The sequence below is a fragment of the Mytilus californianus genome, unplaced genomic scaffold (assembly GCF_021869535.1).
Source record: "Mytilus californianus isolate M0D057914Y unplaced genomic scaffold, xbMytCali1.0.p SCAF_8, whole genome shotgun sequence".
NCBI classification, from domain to species: domain Eukaryota; kingdom Metazoa; phylum Mollusca; class Bivalvia; order Mytilida; family Mytilidae; genus Mytilus; species Mytilus californianus.
Genome location: NW_026262734.1, coordinates 45,700,432 through 45,720,476, shown reverse-complemented (window position 1 = coordinate 45,720,476; position 20,045 = coordinate 45,700,432). Strand labels below are relative to the sequence as shown.

At 30.3% G+C, this 20,045-nt stretch overlaps 1 protein-coding gene across 1 annotated transcript; it reads left to right on the top strand.

Annotated features, from left to right (window-relative positions):
- The first annotated feature begins 125 nt into the window (after window positions 1–125).
- Window positions 126–19,260, top strand: LOC127712699 (serine/threonine/tyrosine-interacting-like protein 1). The gene is made up of 9 exons (XM_052219301.1): window positions 126–360; window positions 6,229–6,290; window positions 8,003–8,108; window positions 8,452–8,520; window positions 12,150–12,217; window positions 13,393–13,538; window positions 14,094–14,191; window positions 15,708–15,820; window positions 16,781–19,260. The coding sequence occupies exons 1-9, from the start codon at window positions 204–206 to the stop codon at window positions 16,910–16,912; spliced, it is 951 nt and encodes a 316-aa protein (XP_052075261.1). The 5' UTR covers window positions 126–203; the 3' UTR covers window positions 16,913–19,260.
- The last annotated feature ends 785 nt before the right edge of the window (window positions 19,261–20,045 follow it).

Genomic DNA, 20,045 nt, shown 5'->3' with positions numbered 1-20,045 from the left:
GATGATATGTTTGTAAATAATTTTGAGATCAAAATGTAGATGAAAAATAGATACTTGTTTTTTTCTGGTATTGGTGTTCAATATTAATGAACAAAAACGAGATTGTTATGTAGAATTATATTTTATGCGCAATAACATTTGTATATTTTCGGCGTGCTATGTCTTGACATGTGAATAAAGCCAAAATACAGTAGACGGTCAAAATGGGAGATGGAAGGGAAGAATACAGTGATAAGCATGAGTTCGCAAATCAGTGTACCGAAAATCTAGAGTTGTTGGAGCCTACTGATTTATACAACTTATTGCAGCAATCTACTGTATATTCCAATTTAAGTGACCCAAACTTTCTGCTACTTATAGGTAAGGTTGTGTAAAAACTAAAATCCAGGTCTGTCCCCCTGCGGCCACGAATCTGGGTCTATTAGCCAAAGTAACTGTTCGCCCTGGGTCCAATCGCCCTATTTTTTATTTTTTTTGAATTGTTTGAATAATGGTTATAATTTGAATAGAGTATGTTAAAATTTGTGGATCTCACATATTAGCGACAAGAAGACTAATTTAGCGCCAATAAATCTTAATAATAATTATTTAGAATAAATAAAAAATAGAAACATGCATTAAGGCTGTTATTTTTTTAAACATAAGTGTACTTTCATTACAGTACTTATGTAGTCGGAAGGGTTGACATGTCAAAGATTCAAACCAAATTACATGAATTATAAGATAAACTTAGTCTAATATTTATTTATTTCATTAAGAATCCCCCAAAGACAATTGATACAACAATCAGTTAGATCAGAAACATCATACATGTAACTATGAACATTAAATGCTCCAAAACAAGCGTAATTTTTTAGATATTTCCTTGTTTTTTCATGAATTTTGAGAAATATATATATTTTGTTTAATATTTACCATATAGATACAGTCGTGTCCAGTAATTCCGTCCGTCTGGTAACTCTGCCTCTTTACTTCCGTGTGCATCCCTTCTGTAAATATTTCGTCTGCTATATTACTTCAAGTCAAAAGGAGACAATGCAATTTTTAAATCTATGGAAAGCCAAAATAATAAAAAATAAAATGTTTTTCTTAAAGTTCCTGTATCTTTAATAATTATCTATAGAAAAGTTTGACATAAGCTTTCTGTATCTTGATGGTTTTTTTTCAATTGAAAAGTAAAAGAAAAAATAAAATATATTAACTCTGAAATAAAATTGTGGCTTATATTAAAACCACTATATACTGCACAGACTTTATTGTGCTGTGTATATATATATTGCATGTAATGTTTGCTTTGTTTTCATAAATAAATAGATATATGTTAATACAATATAGTTGTGTTAGGCTACCATTCAGGATAAATAGTTAGCATAGGGGCCTAAAGTTTTTCAAGTGCAAAAACTCTGTTGTATTTTCTTGCTGTATATAATTCTAAATTTAATATAAAAGTTTTTCAGTCTATTTTTCAATTCAAGTACATTAGAAAGCTTTTCTTCTAGCTTGGATTTGTATTTTTGGCAAAAATAACAAAAAAATTTAAAAATAAGCTTTCTATAACTACTAAACCTAGAAAAAAGTTTTTTTTGTTGAACTCATTGTTTACAAAGAAATTTTTCAGGCAAACACAGAACAAAGCTAAAAATCTTGATGTCACTTGACAATCATAAAATGTCCAATAGTTTCATCTTCACATCTACAAAAAGAACATAACTTTGTGTCTTTGATTTTTATTTTAAATAAAAATGTTTTCTGCTCTTTGGTCTGGTTGTTGTCTCTATGACACATTCCCCTTTTCCATTCTCAATTTTATTTTGCCAGTGTTCAATGTTAGTATGCAGCTCATCCTGCCAGTTGGAAAATTTTACAACTGGAGGATGTGCACGTTTTACCATAAGATTATTATATATGAATTTGATATTTTTGCTGCTGGTAATTTGCTCCAGTATTATCATGTGGAGTAAAATTATCTAAATTAGTATCAGTGTTTTCCCTAATACACTGTTTTACCTCCAGAGGGATATTTGATATCAAACTGTAATAGCGCATAAAATTATTTGTCTGAACTTTTTGTTTGATTAATCTGATCAAATGCAAGAAAGTCTCTCCTTCAATAGTGAACTATGTGACATTTTTTGCACACCAGCAACTTCCCATTTCTCAATTTCAGCTATGAAAGATATTTATCTTTTCAACTATAATAGTAAATGTGATATTATTTATATATTGACAAGAAATGAGATATTTTCCTTATCAAATGGGTTGGTCAAATTACATACCAGTACTTATAATATTATGTACATCTGATGATACACAATATTCCAATCCTTCCTGCTTTAAAAATCCTTGATATAATATAAATGACAGTTTTTTTTTATATTTTATTTATTTTTTCAATAGTCAGGGTTTTACATCGATCACCCTTTTAACACCACCTGACTAAGGTGTCACAGGGTTTTCTATGAATGAAAAAAATGTTTCTTATTTGGTTTTCAGTTGATAGTTCTCATTGGCACTTTCATTTGACAAGCCAATATATGTCAAAAATTATACATGTTTTCTTGTTTTATCATTTGTACCTGTACTGTTGTACTAATTTCACTTTTACTTGTCTTTGAACAAAGTTGTCATTTTTTTTTGGGGGGGGGGGGGGGGATTGAATTGATATTAACAAATATGCTTATTTCTGAATCCAATGGTAAAAAATTAATTTAATTATTTTGATTAAAATTGAGAATGGAAATGGGGAATGTGTCAAAGAGACAACAACCCGACAAAAGAGCAGAAAACATCCCAAGGCCACCAATGGGTCTTCAACACAGCAATAAAAAATCCCGTACCCGGAGACGGGCTTCAGTGAAAATGGATGTCAAACTAAACTCCGAAACATATAAATGAACTAAAATTAAAAAAATATACATAAATTTATATTGTATGTGGATTATATATTTTTTTTTACAATAAAATATTATTTACACTTAACCATGTGTTAACAGTAGTGTAAATGCAATGAAGATAAAACCATGTATACATGAAAAGAGAAAAAAAGCAAAAGAGTTATTTTGAAAAATGTACAACAAATGTATTGAGTTTTGTCAGTGTTGATATGCTCAAAGATTTCATTATGTTTTAATTTGATATTTTGTAATTTAAAAAAAGGAACAAACTTTAATTAGTTTCCCTCAATTCATCCTTGTTTTGAAAAATACTAGAATTTCAATAGTATTTAAGACTACCATGAAAATTTCACTTAAACAGTATTGATCTTTGAGGAGTACACACAGCACAACCTGCCAGGCTGGCCCACACTACTTCAGAATCATAGGGTGAAGTGGTTAGACTTAAAAGACATGTGCTCTTACCATTGCAATAACGTTTGGTTTTTACAATGATATATAAGAGAGGCGAAAGATACCTGTGAGAGGGACATTCAAACTCATAAGTAGAAAAATAAACTGACAACGCCATGGCTAAAAACAAAAAAGACAAACAGACAAACAAAAGTACAAAAAACACAACATCAGTGTAACACCACTAAGTCGGGCCCGGCTAGAAAGCACATACCAGAAAGTAGTACATATTTAACACAAAATAGTTCCTAAGTATACGCATGGGTGTAACTTTCAAAATATGTAGAATATTTCGGCAATTTTTGTATCAAATGAAAGCTGAATGACTGGTGATCATTGTAGAACACTTTTTGATTTATAAGTTTAAATAATAAAAAAATTGCATGATATTTTAAAAAGAGGGTACATTTTGCCTGTTTGTCAGATCTGGAGTACCTGTTTTGGTACATCCGAGGTTCCGGGAACCAGTTCTTTCTTATATGCCATTAAAGGTATGTTGATTTTTTTTAGTACAAGGCACCATAAAGTGTTGCTTTGACATGCAATGATTGTCACTTTATTTGAACTTAAAACAAAAGAGTTGTGCCTGCTTGAAATTAAGGAATTTAACATAGAAAGCAATGGGGCCATGAATTAGTGGTGTACTTCCTTGTGATTTGTATTCTTTTTTTTTTTGTATTGTTCCCACAATTTTTTGGGCTGATTCTAGAAAGTTGTATCCTCTGCAAATTTATAATATATCTGACTTCAATGAAGGCTCATGTCTGTTTTTATATATATAAAATTGAGAATGGAAATGGGGAATGTGTCAAAGAGACAACAACCCGACCATAGAAAAGACAACAGCAGAAGGTCACCAACAGGTCTTCAATGCAGCGAGAAATTCCCGCACCCGGAGGCGTCCTTCAGCTGGCCCCTAAACAAATATATATACTAGTTCAGTGATAATGAACGCCATACTAAACTCCAAATTGTACACAAGAAACTAAAATTAAAAATAATACAAGACTAACAAAGGCTAGAGGCTCCTGACTTGGGACAGGCGCAAAAATGCGGCGGGGTTAAACATGTTTATGAGATCTCAACCCTCCCCCTATACCTCTAGCCAATGTAGAAAAGTAAACGCATAACAATACGCACATTAAAATTCAGTTCAAGAGAAGTCCGAGTCTGATGTCAGAAGATGTAACCAAAGAAAATAAACAAAATGACAATAATACATAAATAACAACAGACTACTAGCAGTTAACTGACATGCCAGCTCCAGACTTCAATTAAACTGATTGAAAGATTATGTCTTCATCATATGAATATCAGGCACAATCCTTCCCGTTAGGGGTTTAGTATCATACCATCATAACATATATGAGAAGAACATAACCCGTGTCATGCCAACAACTGGTTTTTAAAAAAAATGTGTTTAGTGCCGATGCAAAGACCCTATAAGTGAATCAATATTAACGCCAAAATATGCAATCTTTAATGACCTGACAACAGTATCGTAACTATATCCCTTCTTAATAAGTCTATTTAAAGGTTTTGTTAGCTTCAGAGGTGAATACTGACATTTTTGTGCTTTATAAAGAATATTTCCATAAAAAATTGGATGTGAAATACCTGAACGTATAAGAAGTCTGCATGTTGAGCTATATTTACGAATGATGTCCTTATACCGATGATAAAATTTAGTAAATGTTTTGACTAGTTTGTGATATCGAAAACCCTGGTGTAATAATTTTTCAGTAATACATAAATTTCTCTCGTTAAAATCTAAAATATTGTTACATACACGAGCGAATCGTACAAGTTGAGATATATAAACACCGTAAGATGGTGACAAGGGAACGTCACCATCTAAAAATGGATAATTAACGATAGGAAATGAAAAATCATCTCTTTTATCATATATTTTAGTATTAAGCTTTCCATTAATGATATAGATATCAAGATCGAGGAAAGGGCAGTGGTCATTGTTAGTATTAGCTTTATTTAAAGTAAGTTCAACAGGATAAATTTCTTTAGTATACATACTGAAGTCGTCATTATTGAGAGCCAAAATATCATCCAAATATCTAAAAGTATTATTAAATTTGTGTATCAGATGTTGTTTCGATGGGTCTTTGCTGATTTTTGTCATAAATTGTAACTCATAGCAATACAAAAAAAGGTCCGCAATAAGTGGTGCACAGTTAGTCCCCATTGGAATTCCGATAACCTGACGATATACGGAATCTCCAAAGCGAACAAAAATGTTATCTAGTAAAAATTCAAGGGCATATATAGTATCAAAGCATGTCCAATTGACATAGTTTTTTTGTTTATTGCTACTAAAAAATGACCTAAAAGAGTTAGAACATATATATTCACATTCTGACTTTTTAAATGCCCATTTAATTAGGTGTGTGAATTTTTTCTTAATGAGAATGTGAGGCAATGTGGTATATAGGGTAGAAAAATCAAAACTTTGAACATGCCTCCTTTGATCTCCTACTGGTGTAGTTTAAACAGTAGTCCTTTTCTTCATACACTATACTAGATTTTTTCAAAACCAATCAAGACAGCCAATGTCATTTCATCATTGAAGGACATATCCATAATTATAATTGATTGGGTGAAATTTTACAAAGGCTATTTTTATAGAACAAAACTTGTAATTAGCTTCTGTTTCATTCAAGAATGAATAATTTCCCCTACATCATATGTTACGGAATTCTGAACCCTGTGTCATACATGTATGTATATGAATTTCTGGATCCTTTATCAATTATTTATAAATCAAACCCTGAATGGAAAGACATTTTGGCCTTAATTGATTTGATTGTAACATTGAATATATGTATGCACACAATATAAAAATTTTTTTTTTTTTTTATTTCAATAGATGCAAGAGACAAGAATGAATACAATGAGAGTCATGTTGTGACGGCGAAAAAGGCACAAAAGGTAAGTCATAAACAACAAAACATTGTTATACATGTAGATCCATCTTGTGACAGCTAAAAAAAAGTAAGAAATTACAATTAAAATGTACATTTGTAAAGCATACACATTGATCTATTGTTTTGACAGATATAAAAGTACAAAACTAAGTAAATCATAAACATTGATTCATGCCTTGGCTCAATTGACTGCTACGAAAAGTACAAAACTAGGATAAATCATAAACATTGATCCATGCCTTGACTCAATTGACTGCTACGAAAAGTACAAAACTAAGTAAATCATAAACATTGATCCATGCCTTGACTCAATTGACTACTAAGAAAGTACAAAACTAAGTAAATCATAAACATTGATCCATGCCTTGACTCAATTGACTGCTAAGAAAGTACAAAACTAAGTAAATCATAAACATTGATCCATGCCTTGACTCAATTGACTGCTAAGAAAGTACAAAACTAAGTAAATCATAAACATTGATCCATGCCTTGACTCCATTGACTGGTAAGAAAGTACAAAACTAAGTAAATCATAAACATTGATCCATGACTCGACTCCATTGACTGCTTAGAAAGTACAAAACTAAGTAAATCATAAACATTGATCCATGACTCGACTCCATTGACTGCTTAGAAAGTACAAAACTAAGTAAATGATAAACATTGATCCATGCCTTGACTCAATTGACTGCTACAAAAGTACTAAACTAAGTAAATCATAAACATTGATTCATGCCTTGACTCAATTGACTGCTACGAAAGTACAAAACTAAGTAAATCATAAACATTGATCCATGCCTTGACTCAATTAACTGGTAAGAAAGTACAAAACTAAGTAAATCATAAACATTGATCCATGCCTTGACTCAATTGACTGCTATAGCTACGAAAGTACAAAACTAAGTAAATCATAAACATTGATCCATGCCTTGACTCTATTGACTGCTAAGAAAGTACAAAACTAAGTAAATCATAAACATTGATCCATGCCTTGACTCAATTAACTGGTAAGAAAGTACAAAACTAAGTAAATCATAAACATTGATCCATGCCTTGACTCAATTGACTGCTACGAAAATACAAAACTAAGTAAATCATAAACATTGATCCATGCCTTGACTCAATTAACTGGTAAGAAAGTACAAAACTAAGTAAATCATAAACATTGATTCATGCCTTGACTCAATTGACTGCTATGAAAGTACAAAACTAAGTAAATCATAAACATTGATCCATGCCTTGACTCCATTGACTGGTAAGAAAGTACAAAACTAAGTAAATCATAAACATTGATCCATGAGTCGACTCCATTGACTGCTTGGAAAGTACAAAACTAAGTAAATCATAAACATTGATCCATGACTCGACTCCATTGACTGCTAAGAAAGTACAAAAGGTTAATCATCAAATGTCAATGCAAGTAACCATTGATCCATGTTGTAACAGCTATGAAAAAAATGAAAATTAACAGTGATCCATATTATGACTAAGAAAGCACAATTTTAATGTAAATAAAAACCAAGGATTAATGTTTGTGACCTCACTAAAGATCAAAAGAAAAAGCTGAGCTGTAATGTTTTGTTATGATTATCTCAGAACTTACATGTATTGCCAAATTGTTTCTTTATTCATTACTAAATCTCATAATAAAATTAATGAAACTATAGATTTTTCATTAAACTTCCATGAGTCAATTTTCAAATATGATATTTGCAGGATAAAACAGGTCATTTTATGGTGCCATACGATGGAGAATTAGAATGTAAACAGAATGTTGTTGTGTATGATAGTAAAACATCAACCCTTAGAGAAGAAGATTTTCGTAAGTACTCAATGTGTTAATTGTGAATGGAAATCTGAAATTATTTGCTTTTCGAAGTCATGGCATTTTTAGACTTGCAGGACATTTACTGAAATATTTGAAATATGAAATCCAATTGACTGAATAATAGTGGCATTTGTCCTTTTTTATTTCATTATTGATGTGCTAGTGATTTGGGTGCTTAATTAAAATATTTATTTTTAAATAAATTCCAAAACAAAAAATTTTATGAGTGATGGGAAAATCTATGTTAAAATATATTAGGAATATTTTCATTTGAGGAAAGCATATCCTTGTCTCACATACATACATATTTCTTTTTCTTTTTAAACCTATGTTTTAGCTCCTGCTTTACTTTGTGGTATGAGAATGTGGGATAATGGCAGCAGAAATAAAGTGAAAATCTTAAAAGGTAATTACATTTATTAAAGTGACGTATACAAATTATCTCCCTTTACAGGAATATAATTATCATTTTTGTGAACAGGTTTCCAATTTTAAGGATGTTCTATGAATACCTTGTACAGTTTTATTTTAAAACAGGAGGTATATGTACATGTACACTTATCTCTAATCAGTAGTATAGATGGGTAAAAGTACAAGAAAAGCCCTCTTAATGAAAGGTCTGCTTTATTTACTTGCACACTGCTGTTGCATATTTTATTTATAAATCTCTTTAATGACTAGTCTGCGATATTTTGTTGTAGAAGTGAGACATAGTGATCCTACATTCTGTCGGCATCTGTAACATTTAGATTCAGTCTTAGATTAAAGTTTTTTAAACATCAATATTTTGTAAAACTGCATGGAATTTTATGAAACATTTACAGAGCTTTTTTTATGATCAAAATACAGTATCCACAGCAACATTTGGTATTTTTTTTCCTTTTCCTTTTTCCATATTTTATTGATGAAAGTCCTTTAGAACTTTATTTTTTTGTAATTAACATTAAGATTCCAACTAAGTTTAAGTTTTTCAGACATCCATAACTTTGTCAAACCTTCAAGCAGTTTTATCAAACTTTGACATTGCTTATTTATGATCAAAATACAATAGCCACAACAAAATTTCCAAATTTTGTTTCTGCATTTTTCCATATTTTGTTGATAAAAGGTCTTCAATTGTTTTGTTAGTAAACATTTAGATACAGCTTGAGGTTAAAAGTTGTTTAGACATCATAATTTTGTCAAACCATTGGAGAATTATATGAAACTTTGGCTGAATTTTCTTTTTATGATTAAGAGTTATGTCAGAATTAAAATTTTGAAAAATTATTTTCCCTTATTGTATTTCACTGATAAGTGAACTAATTTTTTATGCGGTTAACATTTAGTTGCTGTCTGGGATTACATATTTTAGACATCACTAACATTGACAAAACCTTCATGGAAAAAAGTGTGATTATTTTTAATCTTATTAATGTAGTTTACTGATAAATGGACTAAGTTTTTGGTAACCAGCATTACACTTTTACACTGACAGCAGCAATGACAGGCTGGACACAGGTTTCTGTGGAGACCTTTACAATTTAAAAAAAAGACATATGTTTATTAGATAAGGATCACAAGTTAGTAACTAATAAAATTGAGAATGGAAATGTGGAATGTGTCAAAGAGACAACAACCCGACCAAAGAGCAGAAAACAGCCAAAGGCCACCAATGTGTCTTCAACACAGCGAGAAAATCCTGCACCTGGAGGTGGGCTTCAGCTGGCCCCTAAACAAAAAAGTGTACTAGTTCAATGAAAATGGACGTCACACTAAACTCCAAAACAAATAAATGAACTAAAATTAAAAAAACATACTAGACTAACAAAGGCCAGAGGCTCCTGACTTGGGACAGGCGCAAAAATGCGGCGGGGTTAAACACGTTATTTGAGATCTCAACACTCCCCCTATACCTCTAGCCAATGTTACCAAGCATAGAAAGGTAAACGGACAGAAAGTCACAGGACAAAAAGTCACAGGACATAAAGTCACAAATTTGATAGGACAAAAAGTCACAGGACAAAAAGTCACAGGACAAAAAGTCACAAATAATTTGTTGACAATTGTTTGAATATATAAGAGAAAGATCTTGAAATATTTTCTTTTTATTACATATATTCATTTTTAAGTTTAGGAAATTGTTCATAAGCCTTGATAAATGAAAATTTATTAAATTTTAATCATGCAAAGGATATATTTCTTGGGTTTACTCCTGGTTTGCCCACTTTTAATTATATCAATTATCTATCAGTAAAGAAAACAAAAAAGACAAAAGGTTTAATGAGCATACAATTGTATAGTCTGTTCCAACTTAGGTATATAGTTTATTAGTGTTTCTTTATATTCAAGTATTTTTTTTATTTTGTAATTCCATTTTCATTTGTATAGAAAAATAATAAATAAATCAAATATTTTTTTCTCAATAATTTAATATCAATTCAATCGATTCATTTAACAAACATGTACAACTAATGACAAAACAATGAGATTCAGTTATAAAAGTGTCTTTATAATTCATTAGTTTCTGAATGATTTTCATGATATAAATACACCAATGCAAGTTCTCTTTTATTGCAAACATAATATATATAATATATGAATCAAGTTTATAAATACATTGCATAAGGAAATAAATAAAGCACTATGGTAAAATAAGTAATTTGGGGCTCTATATGTATAGTGATGGGAAATACAATCTTTTATATATACATCAAAAGTCACAAAACATTATATTTAAAAAGTCACAAATTACAATATTTCACTTAGTTGTTCAGTTCAAATGGAGAAGATGGGATGCTGCGTCAGAGTAGTCTACAACGTTGATGAGTCCTTGTTGGTATCTGTCTTTCAGTAGTAGGAGTCTGGTGTCTATTACTCTGTATCTTCGTCTTTTTGGTGTGCGGGCTCCTCCTGCTGCATACTGGATAATATTACATTCTGTTAGTTCCTGGGTCTTCTTCAGTAACTCAATGATCTCGTAGATGTTGGGGTGGGCATGTTGGAGTCTCTTCTTAAGTTTGTTAATTAGCTATTTGTTAGAATCAATTGGATATTTTTTTATGTTAAATTTCAGAACAGCGTATTTATTAAAAATTTGAAAAAACTAAGTTGAATAAATAAAAAGAAATTCAAATGACATTTATTCTAATCTTTAGTCTCGTTATTTTACTTTTTTTTTTTTTTTTAAATGTACCAATAATTAAAACTATTTGTTGATAAATTGTAAAAATAATAAACATTTTTGTACACATTTTTCCCTATTTTTTTCCCCTTCTTTTTGTCAAATTAAATACATTTTCCTGCTAAAAACTATATCAAATATAGAATATTTTTGCACATTTTCCTTGATTTAATAGCAGAATATAGTATCTTTTATAAAATTTTACAGGTAAAATAAAAGGTAAAAAATATGACTATAATTCAGAAATAAACTATAATTGTTAAAACAACAATTCCCCCTTTGTTTACATATGCATGTAATTAAAAGTGGGCAAACCAGGATGACACCATTTCTTGGCACAATGAAGCCATTTAAGTACAAAGCCACCTTGACATTTTGTTTTCATAACAATTATTTGATCATTATTGATATTTATTGAATAAATGTTAATTACAAAGTTGCTTCGTATATAATAGTTCAAGAAAAAACAAAACTTTTATTTTTTAAATTAGTGTTTTCTTGTTTAAAGAAAAATAATCTCAAAACTGAATTGTGACTTTTTGTCCTGTGACTTTTTGTCCGTGACTTTTTGTCTGTGACTTTTTGTCCTGTGACTTTCTGTCCTACATTCGCATAGAAATAGTTTGTACACTTTAGAATGCTTATTATATATACTGATAACAATTACAATAAATTTGATTAAACTGTTAACTTGTTTTCATGCAAAATAAAAGCTAATATTTATGAGAAGATGAATGGATTTGACTATGAATTTAAAACCAAACCAAGTGAAAGTTTCTTTCTCAAAAGTGTTAAAAATGAGTTTTACTTACAAAAGCCTTTTTTTGGGGTAATGTAACAGTTCTTTGACTATATGCATGTTTCTTTTTTAGGTGGATATGAGGAATTTTCAAAACTATATCCATTTTTAAGAACACAAAAGATAATGTTTATGCCTAAGGTAAGGAACTTTCTTTAATGAATGAAAATTTAAACACACAGCATAGAAAAAGCTGCAGATTGCATTAGTTTTGAGTCATTTTTTTTACCCAGAAATTTTTATAATCCCGCTTTAAAAAAGATTACTGTCAAGTATTTGGGCGGGGGTATCATCAGTGAGCAGTAGCTCACAGTTTCACTTGTTTTTTTTAATTGCATGCAACTTTATTATTTCATTTACCAATCAGTGCTTGTAGACTGCACCATATTCTACGCTATGAAAGATTATCACAAATATCCAGTTCAAACTTTGACAACAGATCATTCTCTAATACATTCAATGCTGTATAAAGTTATGAGTTAATGGAAATAATCCTGCTCTTCAAATATTTTCAAAAGAGAGCTATAATCAGCAAAGGCTCATACTGTCCTTGAGAAGGAGATACCCTAGAAAAATTCTACATCTACTGAAAAAAAACAGCAATTCTTCTAACCATAATTAACAATTGATGATTCGTCTTACTTGGTTTTTTTTTGTATCTGTACACTTATGATTTAATCACTTAATACAGAAAGAATAGGTTTAACAATATTACACCATTATGGACATTGTCAGGAACCTTATGTTTAGTGGTTGTCGTTTGTTGATGTGGTTCATAAGTGCTTCTCGTTTCTCATTTTTTTTAGATAGATTATACTGTTGGTTTTTCCGTTTGAATGGTTTTACACTAGTCATTTTTTGGGTCCCTTTATAGCTTGCTGTTCGTTGTGAGCCAAGGCTCCATGTTAAAGGCTTTACTTTGACCTATAATGGTTTATTTTAACAAATTGTGACTTGGATGGAGAGTTGTCTCGTTGGCACTCATACCACATCTTCTAATATTTATCATAATTAACATCTTTTTTAGTTTCTTTCAAACATATAAAATGAATGAACAACATTTATACATGAAAAGAAATTACAAATGTATATATGCCCTATTTTTCTGAAGCCATCTTTTCGATTGAGGTGTTTCTGATCTGTGTACTGTACATTCTTTAAACACCAGTCCTTATTACAGTTCTGAACAAAATTTATGAAAAAAGAAAGGATGGGTATTTCCACTTTTATATTATGTAAAAACACTCAGTAAATTAATTGCTAAAAATGGCTTATGTCATCTTTTAACTCTGAAAACACTGTTTTTTTATATATAGGAAATGGATGAAATAAAACCATATCCAATAGAAGTTATACCAGGTCTGTTGTACTTTGGGAACTGGAAACAAGGCAATGCTGAATACATCCAGAAAGATCTTAAAATCAAAGGCCATGTCAACTGTTGTGTAGAGGCTGAAACATTGTAAGAACATTCACTTAATGAAAATGCTTGATTTACAATGGTCATCAGTAATCAGTTAAATAGATTTATTGTTATTTTGAAAATAAATTAATCCAACTTGATAATAGCAATTCATAAGTTGAACTCCTATGAGACAAAAAATTCAACTTATCTATATATATTATAATGTACATGATGAATTTTCATCATTAAAAAATGTTTTAAATATCGAAAATATGCTTAACCATTTGGTCATAATTTTTTAAAAACATAATATTTAATGGGCAATCATTGAAAATACAACATTTTTTGTGAAGGTTCAGTCCTTAAAGTTGTAAAAAAGGCCGTCAAAGAAAAATGTATCAACAGTATAAATATACAAAGTTATAATGTTAGACTTCTACAGCAAATATTCATTCGAGATTTTTCGCTGTGTACTTAATTTATTCTTTAGTATTTTGTGTGATAAAACAGAAAAAACATCAATAATATTAATTGAATTTTCTCAACTTAAGTCAACAATGTTTCTTAGTTTTTATTTGAACCAATATTCATATATTTTTTTTTTATTTCCAGTTTTTCAGAGCCTGGTCCACATTTATTACACTGTCAAGTATCAGATGACAATGATGCTGATTTATATAGTAAATTCCAAACAGCCTGTCAGTTTATAGGTAAGGAGAAGTTATCTAGTATTCAACATTTATATACAATGCTTGGAGGATAGGATATATAACAATCTTCAATTGTTTTCCTCTATCCAATTGTAAACTTCTGAACGCTTACTTAGGGCTGTTCCAAAATTGATCGTGGTGAGTGGATGGGAGGCACTGAAATTAATTAATTGTGTGGTTGCATTTTCCTTAGAATTTTGAAAGAGTTATAAGTACATCGAAAACTTTATTTTATAGGTGGTGGTTGGGGTATAAAAAAAGTGCCTTCCATGCCCCTTATACGTTTAATTGTGAAATAGCCCTTACTATTTCTCAATTAAAGAGTAATTGCCAATAAAACATGCTGAGTTCCTTTTATATAATTAGAGAATGTTCAAAAGTATTTTAAGAAATAATGAAATACTTATTTCAGACATGCCTCAATAAGTTTTACAGGCAATTTAGTTGATGACTTTTGTGAATTATCTCCCTTGTTTATGAAGAAAAAAAGAGGTTGGATATATGTCAAGGAGACGGCAACCCAATGAAACAAAAAATAACAAGCTGTAGAGGTCAACAGATGAAAATCTGGACATGGTTGTGTTCAGAATCGAACTGAATTCAACAGACAGTATGGAAATTTAGACCCTCTCTTGCTGTATTAAATGTTTTATGAATTGTGTTGGTCTGGACATAGTTTAGCACCTTTACATAGTGAAAACTGGTACCTAAGAATGACATATCTGGATTTAAAAAATCTTGTAGATCTAAACAGAACTGATAAAAGATATTGGAAGTTCTATTTTAAATCATATATAGAATGTCAGGTTTGGAAGTACAGTCAAACCTGTATTAAGCAGTCACTCTTGGGAAGTATCAAAAGTGAGCGCTCAAGAGAGGTGACCTTTAAATTGAGGTTTTGAATTATATGTATTTCAATTCTGACATCGCCTGAGGCCAGGAACGGGGCAAAGTGTTTAAGTGTTTTCAATCTGTATAGTTATCTTAATTGCGGCAGTGAAATAAAAAATGGCGGATTCTGGCGCTGTAAATTTGAAGAAAACTTTTGAAGTATGTTTATATTCTTTGAGAATTAAGTCGATATGGTTTTTAATGGAAATGGACAGGTGTGGAACACGAGGAATTCACGAATTCATCTCCCATTGCGTGAGCTCTGTTGCAAACGTGTTCCGATTTTCATTTTGACTTTGATACTGAAGGAATATATTTTTCTTCATGATTATTAAGTTAGTTAAAAATATTAAAATGACTGTTGTTAAAAGTTGAAATGACGATTTTGTATAAAAGTTACATAACCACTGACTGTGTATGACAGGTGACAGCTGAAACGAGTTAAATTATATAGAGAAAATGTTTGGAGGTGTCTGAAAGTGACCGTTAGAGGCAGGTGACCTCTTTAACGAGGTGATCGTTAAGGCAGGTTTGACTGTAACTGTAAACTTGTGAATTTGTATCTACATTTTTTGTACATTAAGCATTTGCCTTTAAATCATTAATAATTTTATCATTTTTATAGATACTCACATAGAAAAGAATGAAGCTGTCCTTGTATTCGACAACTTAGGAATAAGCCGATGTGTTACAGTTGTGGTAGCTTTTTTAATGCGCCATTTCAAGAAAACATTAGAGGTATGTAATAATATTACTTGCACAAAAAAAAAACGACTGTGTGAGTCCCTATTTCTGGAAAGTTGTTTTAGTGTTGATAAACAGTGATATAACCCTATTAATTTTTTTCTTTCAGGAATTGAAACTAAAGCTAGGTTTATTCTCATGTGTAATTAATATAATTATCATGGTATAATAACCGTTATCCATTTTACCCTCGGTCCAATGTGTCCGAGCATCTTCAGTAGACTTAATACATATTGTAAATTTTCTGATTTTTTTTTTCCAGAGTTGTGGATCTTTAATTATAAAAAAGTAGTATAAGGTGCATGCGACACAATATCTTATGACAACCTCCCTTTAGTACCTTTTAACCTTGAAAACTATTATATTTCTTCATCCAGTAGTATGAGATTCAGTCTTATCATTAAAATCCAACAATTGAAGAATATATCACAAATTCAAATTTGCTATGATGAATTTATTATAAACACTTTTATACAATGTCAAGTACTGTAAATTCAGAAATTATTGCGAGGTTTTTATAAGTGTGATTAATGCATCTGAATGAGTATCGCAATAATAAGAACACACTTATATCTGATACATATAATTGTATGAATATTTTCTTGCAATCGCAATAATTAATCTTTCATTTTAGGCCATTTTACAAAATTCACAATAATAAATGCACGCAATAATTTCTGAATTTACAGTATTTTTAAGACCAGAAGATTTTCAAATATTATACTCTTGAGTTGTTGGGCTATTTAGCACATGCCTAACTGAAAACTCAAGATTTAGTTTTGTAGTTTAATTGACTCTTATGTAGACAGTTAATGAAAAAATAAGAAGGGCATACCTCTTGGTACAGGTGTTCACCATTCTTATGTCTATTTATATATTTGTCTAATTATGAAGAAAGAAAAGAAATGTTTCCTTTTTACACGCCAATTGATGTTAATTGTTTTTAATTTTTAGGAAGCATATACTATGGTATTAAGTTGTAGCAGTACAATAAGACCGTACAGAGGATTTATAGAACAACTTTCTAAATGGGAGCAAGATGTACTTGGCAAAAAGACAACAAATATTGATGATCCAAATTATTAAATGCATGACATCACCAAAATGAGTATTTGTAAAATTCATTTAATAGAGATCATGACGGAACATATTTACATCAATATGGGTGAATAGTGTCTTGCTGTGCCTTGAGGGACAAAAAGGAAGAGGCCTACATTTGTTTTACTGAAAAAAGACTATAGCCATAATAGCTGTGTTGTTTGACCTTAATACAATTCTGTTGCCCTGATCTGAAGCAATTTATTCTGACAGGATGTTTTTATTGTCAAACTAAATTAGATTTTTATCTGTTTTGTTAAAGTAAACCTAAAATAAGACAAAAGTCACCCTCAGAGAATAGTGAACAACCTTATTTCAATGAGAAGCTACAAAATAACTAGTACTTTTTGTCTCAAGGTAAATTTATACATCAGCTGTTCATTATCTGTATATTAAAAAATGTAAAGTTGTCTCTTAATTATATATTCATGTACACTTATGAAGATGCTATGTGCTTGATAAAAAGTTAAATGAATAATGGAACTCTTGAAGACTGTATTTATCATTTACTACAGAAAACATTTAAAAACTAGGTAAATGATACCAGAATTTAACCTTTACCATTGTAGATTATTCATACTGGTAAATATGGCTAAATACAGGGCTCTTTTTTTTTTTTTAAATCTGATTTAAAATTGATCTTAAGTTATAGTTATACTGAAATGTTCATGACCTACAAATATTTTTACTTGTTAGATTTTTTTGTGAAATGACTTGCAGAGCTTTTCACTCATTGAGTCAAGTTTAGATATCAAATGCCAATATCATTTACATACAGCATAAGCTGCCAAAATTTGTATTTTGTTTTGTTTTGTACTGCCTATAATATGTTATATTTAATACATTACATAGGTCTGTAAGCATCCATGATTTAAAAAAAAGTATTAAAGTGGGTATACTGAGCCTAATAACTAATACTGCAACATGTGTGTGGAGAATAAAGTTAAGAAGGAACTATTGTTTTCCCTATAGATGATGCTCTTGTTTTTTCATGGTACTATGAAATTCATTGCATCTAAAATGAATTTAAAAAATCCATTTAGCTGTTCAGACAGTGATTACAGAATTTGTAAATGGTGTCTTAGAGCTATTGCTGTGTCTTTTTCCGACCATTTACAGGTCCTCCAAATGTTACCATTAGTTCTAGTTTCCTTCAGCTATAACGCTGTGGACGCAAAGCCCTAGGAACAAAATTCAGTTGTCCATAGAGTTTAAAATAATGACTGAAGTCTGCTTCATCAATGATTTATTGGACTTTTGACCCCTACTATTTTATTTTCTGAATTTTTACATGAAGTTTACCTTATCCTGAATCTTCTTTCAATGTTACATAAATGACTGAAACATTGTTACAAATTGGGTTTGCATCCCAGACTGCATTAAGGTTTTCCTATTCCAATTGAAAAAAAATGCAGATTTAGTCATGACAAAATTGCTATGGTCACACAACATTATTTTATAACAAATTTTAAGATAAATGTAGCCATAAAGCATTATTTCAATAAACATTTCTTATCTAACAGAGCTATGTTTAGACAAGGGGGTAGATAATACAAATTGACCATACAGAAATATAACGCCCTTTAATTATCTGATAGATTAACCAAGACCCAACCTCAGTAATAATTTAACTATATGTGTTCTTTTTTATGTTAAGAGTCTTTGTTCAATTTATCCTTTTAGAGATTTTTTTTGTTATATTTGTTTTAATATTGTCTTTCTTTGTTATTTGTAGGATTTTTTGGAATGGACATATTCTCATTCTCTTTTAACTTTCTTATAAATGACAGGTTAGGTTTTATATTTGTATGTAATGTTTTGTTGGCTGTACCTAGGAAAGAATGATGTCTTATGATATGCTTTACTTTTAATGTGAGGTCTTAAATGAGGGTAGGAATGCCCTTTATCGTCAAGCGTCAAAAGTCCATTTTTTGCTACCTATAGTGTAAAATGAGCCTTAATTTTTTATCGTCATTGGTCAAATCTCATTTTGTAGCTACCATTAGGGTCAAATGGAGTAAAATATATGTCGTTATTTTGACAAATATTTGACCGTCATTTGTCTTGTGGGGTATCCCATTCATACCCTCTTAAATGACTTTTAAAATTGTAAATGGGAAATATCACTGAACCATATATGAGTGATGGTAATCATGTAATTTGCAGAATGGATTATACTTTATTTAAATCCATTTTGCAGGAAAACAATTAATTTGAACAGATTATTGTATTATTATTTTTATTTTTACATGTTTTATAATGACGATTGTTTATCTGTGATATATGCATGTAGTTAATGTTAAAATCATTATCAATAAAATCATTCTTTACTTTGATTCATTGTAATTGAACTTATTCATTTTAACTTTTAGATTCTAGGTCAAAGTTCTTAAGAGATGTCTAATTTTTGAGAATTGAATGATGTGTTTTTGGTTAAACTTCCTGTATTTTGTTTGAAAAATATTGATGGCAATTGATATGGTACTGTGTTTAAAAATCTTTCCTAGACATCTGCCTCATCCACTAGGAAGTACCCATGTTCGCCACTAAATTTATTCACACTGAAATATAATTCCCAATATTTCTCATGTTTATATAAAAATGCTCAAATTAATTGTATAAAAAATGGGTTATATCTTTACTTACTTATTTAGTCCTTGCTATGCCTGATGGTGCATTGGGCAAGGATGTTATAACATTAAAGCAGTTTATTTAAGTTAGTTTTGTCAATCTTATGTCTAGCTTTTTTTTCATCACTCAGAGATATAGGGTTTATAATTTGGAATGCCAGACATGTGTTTCATCTAGGTAAGACTCATCAGAGGCCCTTAAATCAAAACAGTTTGAAGGCGAAATTCAATATGAAGTTAAAAAGCATTAAAACTGAAAATTTCCAAAACAATCAATGGCTATGGGTAAAAAAACTTTTTTTTCATTATTCAACATTTATTACTTATTACTGGATTTGTACTAACATGAGCAACATGACGGGTGCCACACATGGAGCAGGATCTGCCTACCCTTACGGAGCAACTGAGATCACCCACAGTTTTTGGCGAGGTTTGTGTTGCTCAGTCTAGTTTTCTATTGTGTTTTGTGTACTTTTGTTTGTTTGTTGGTC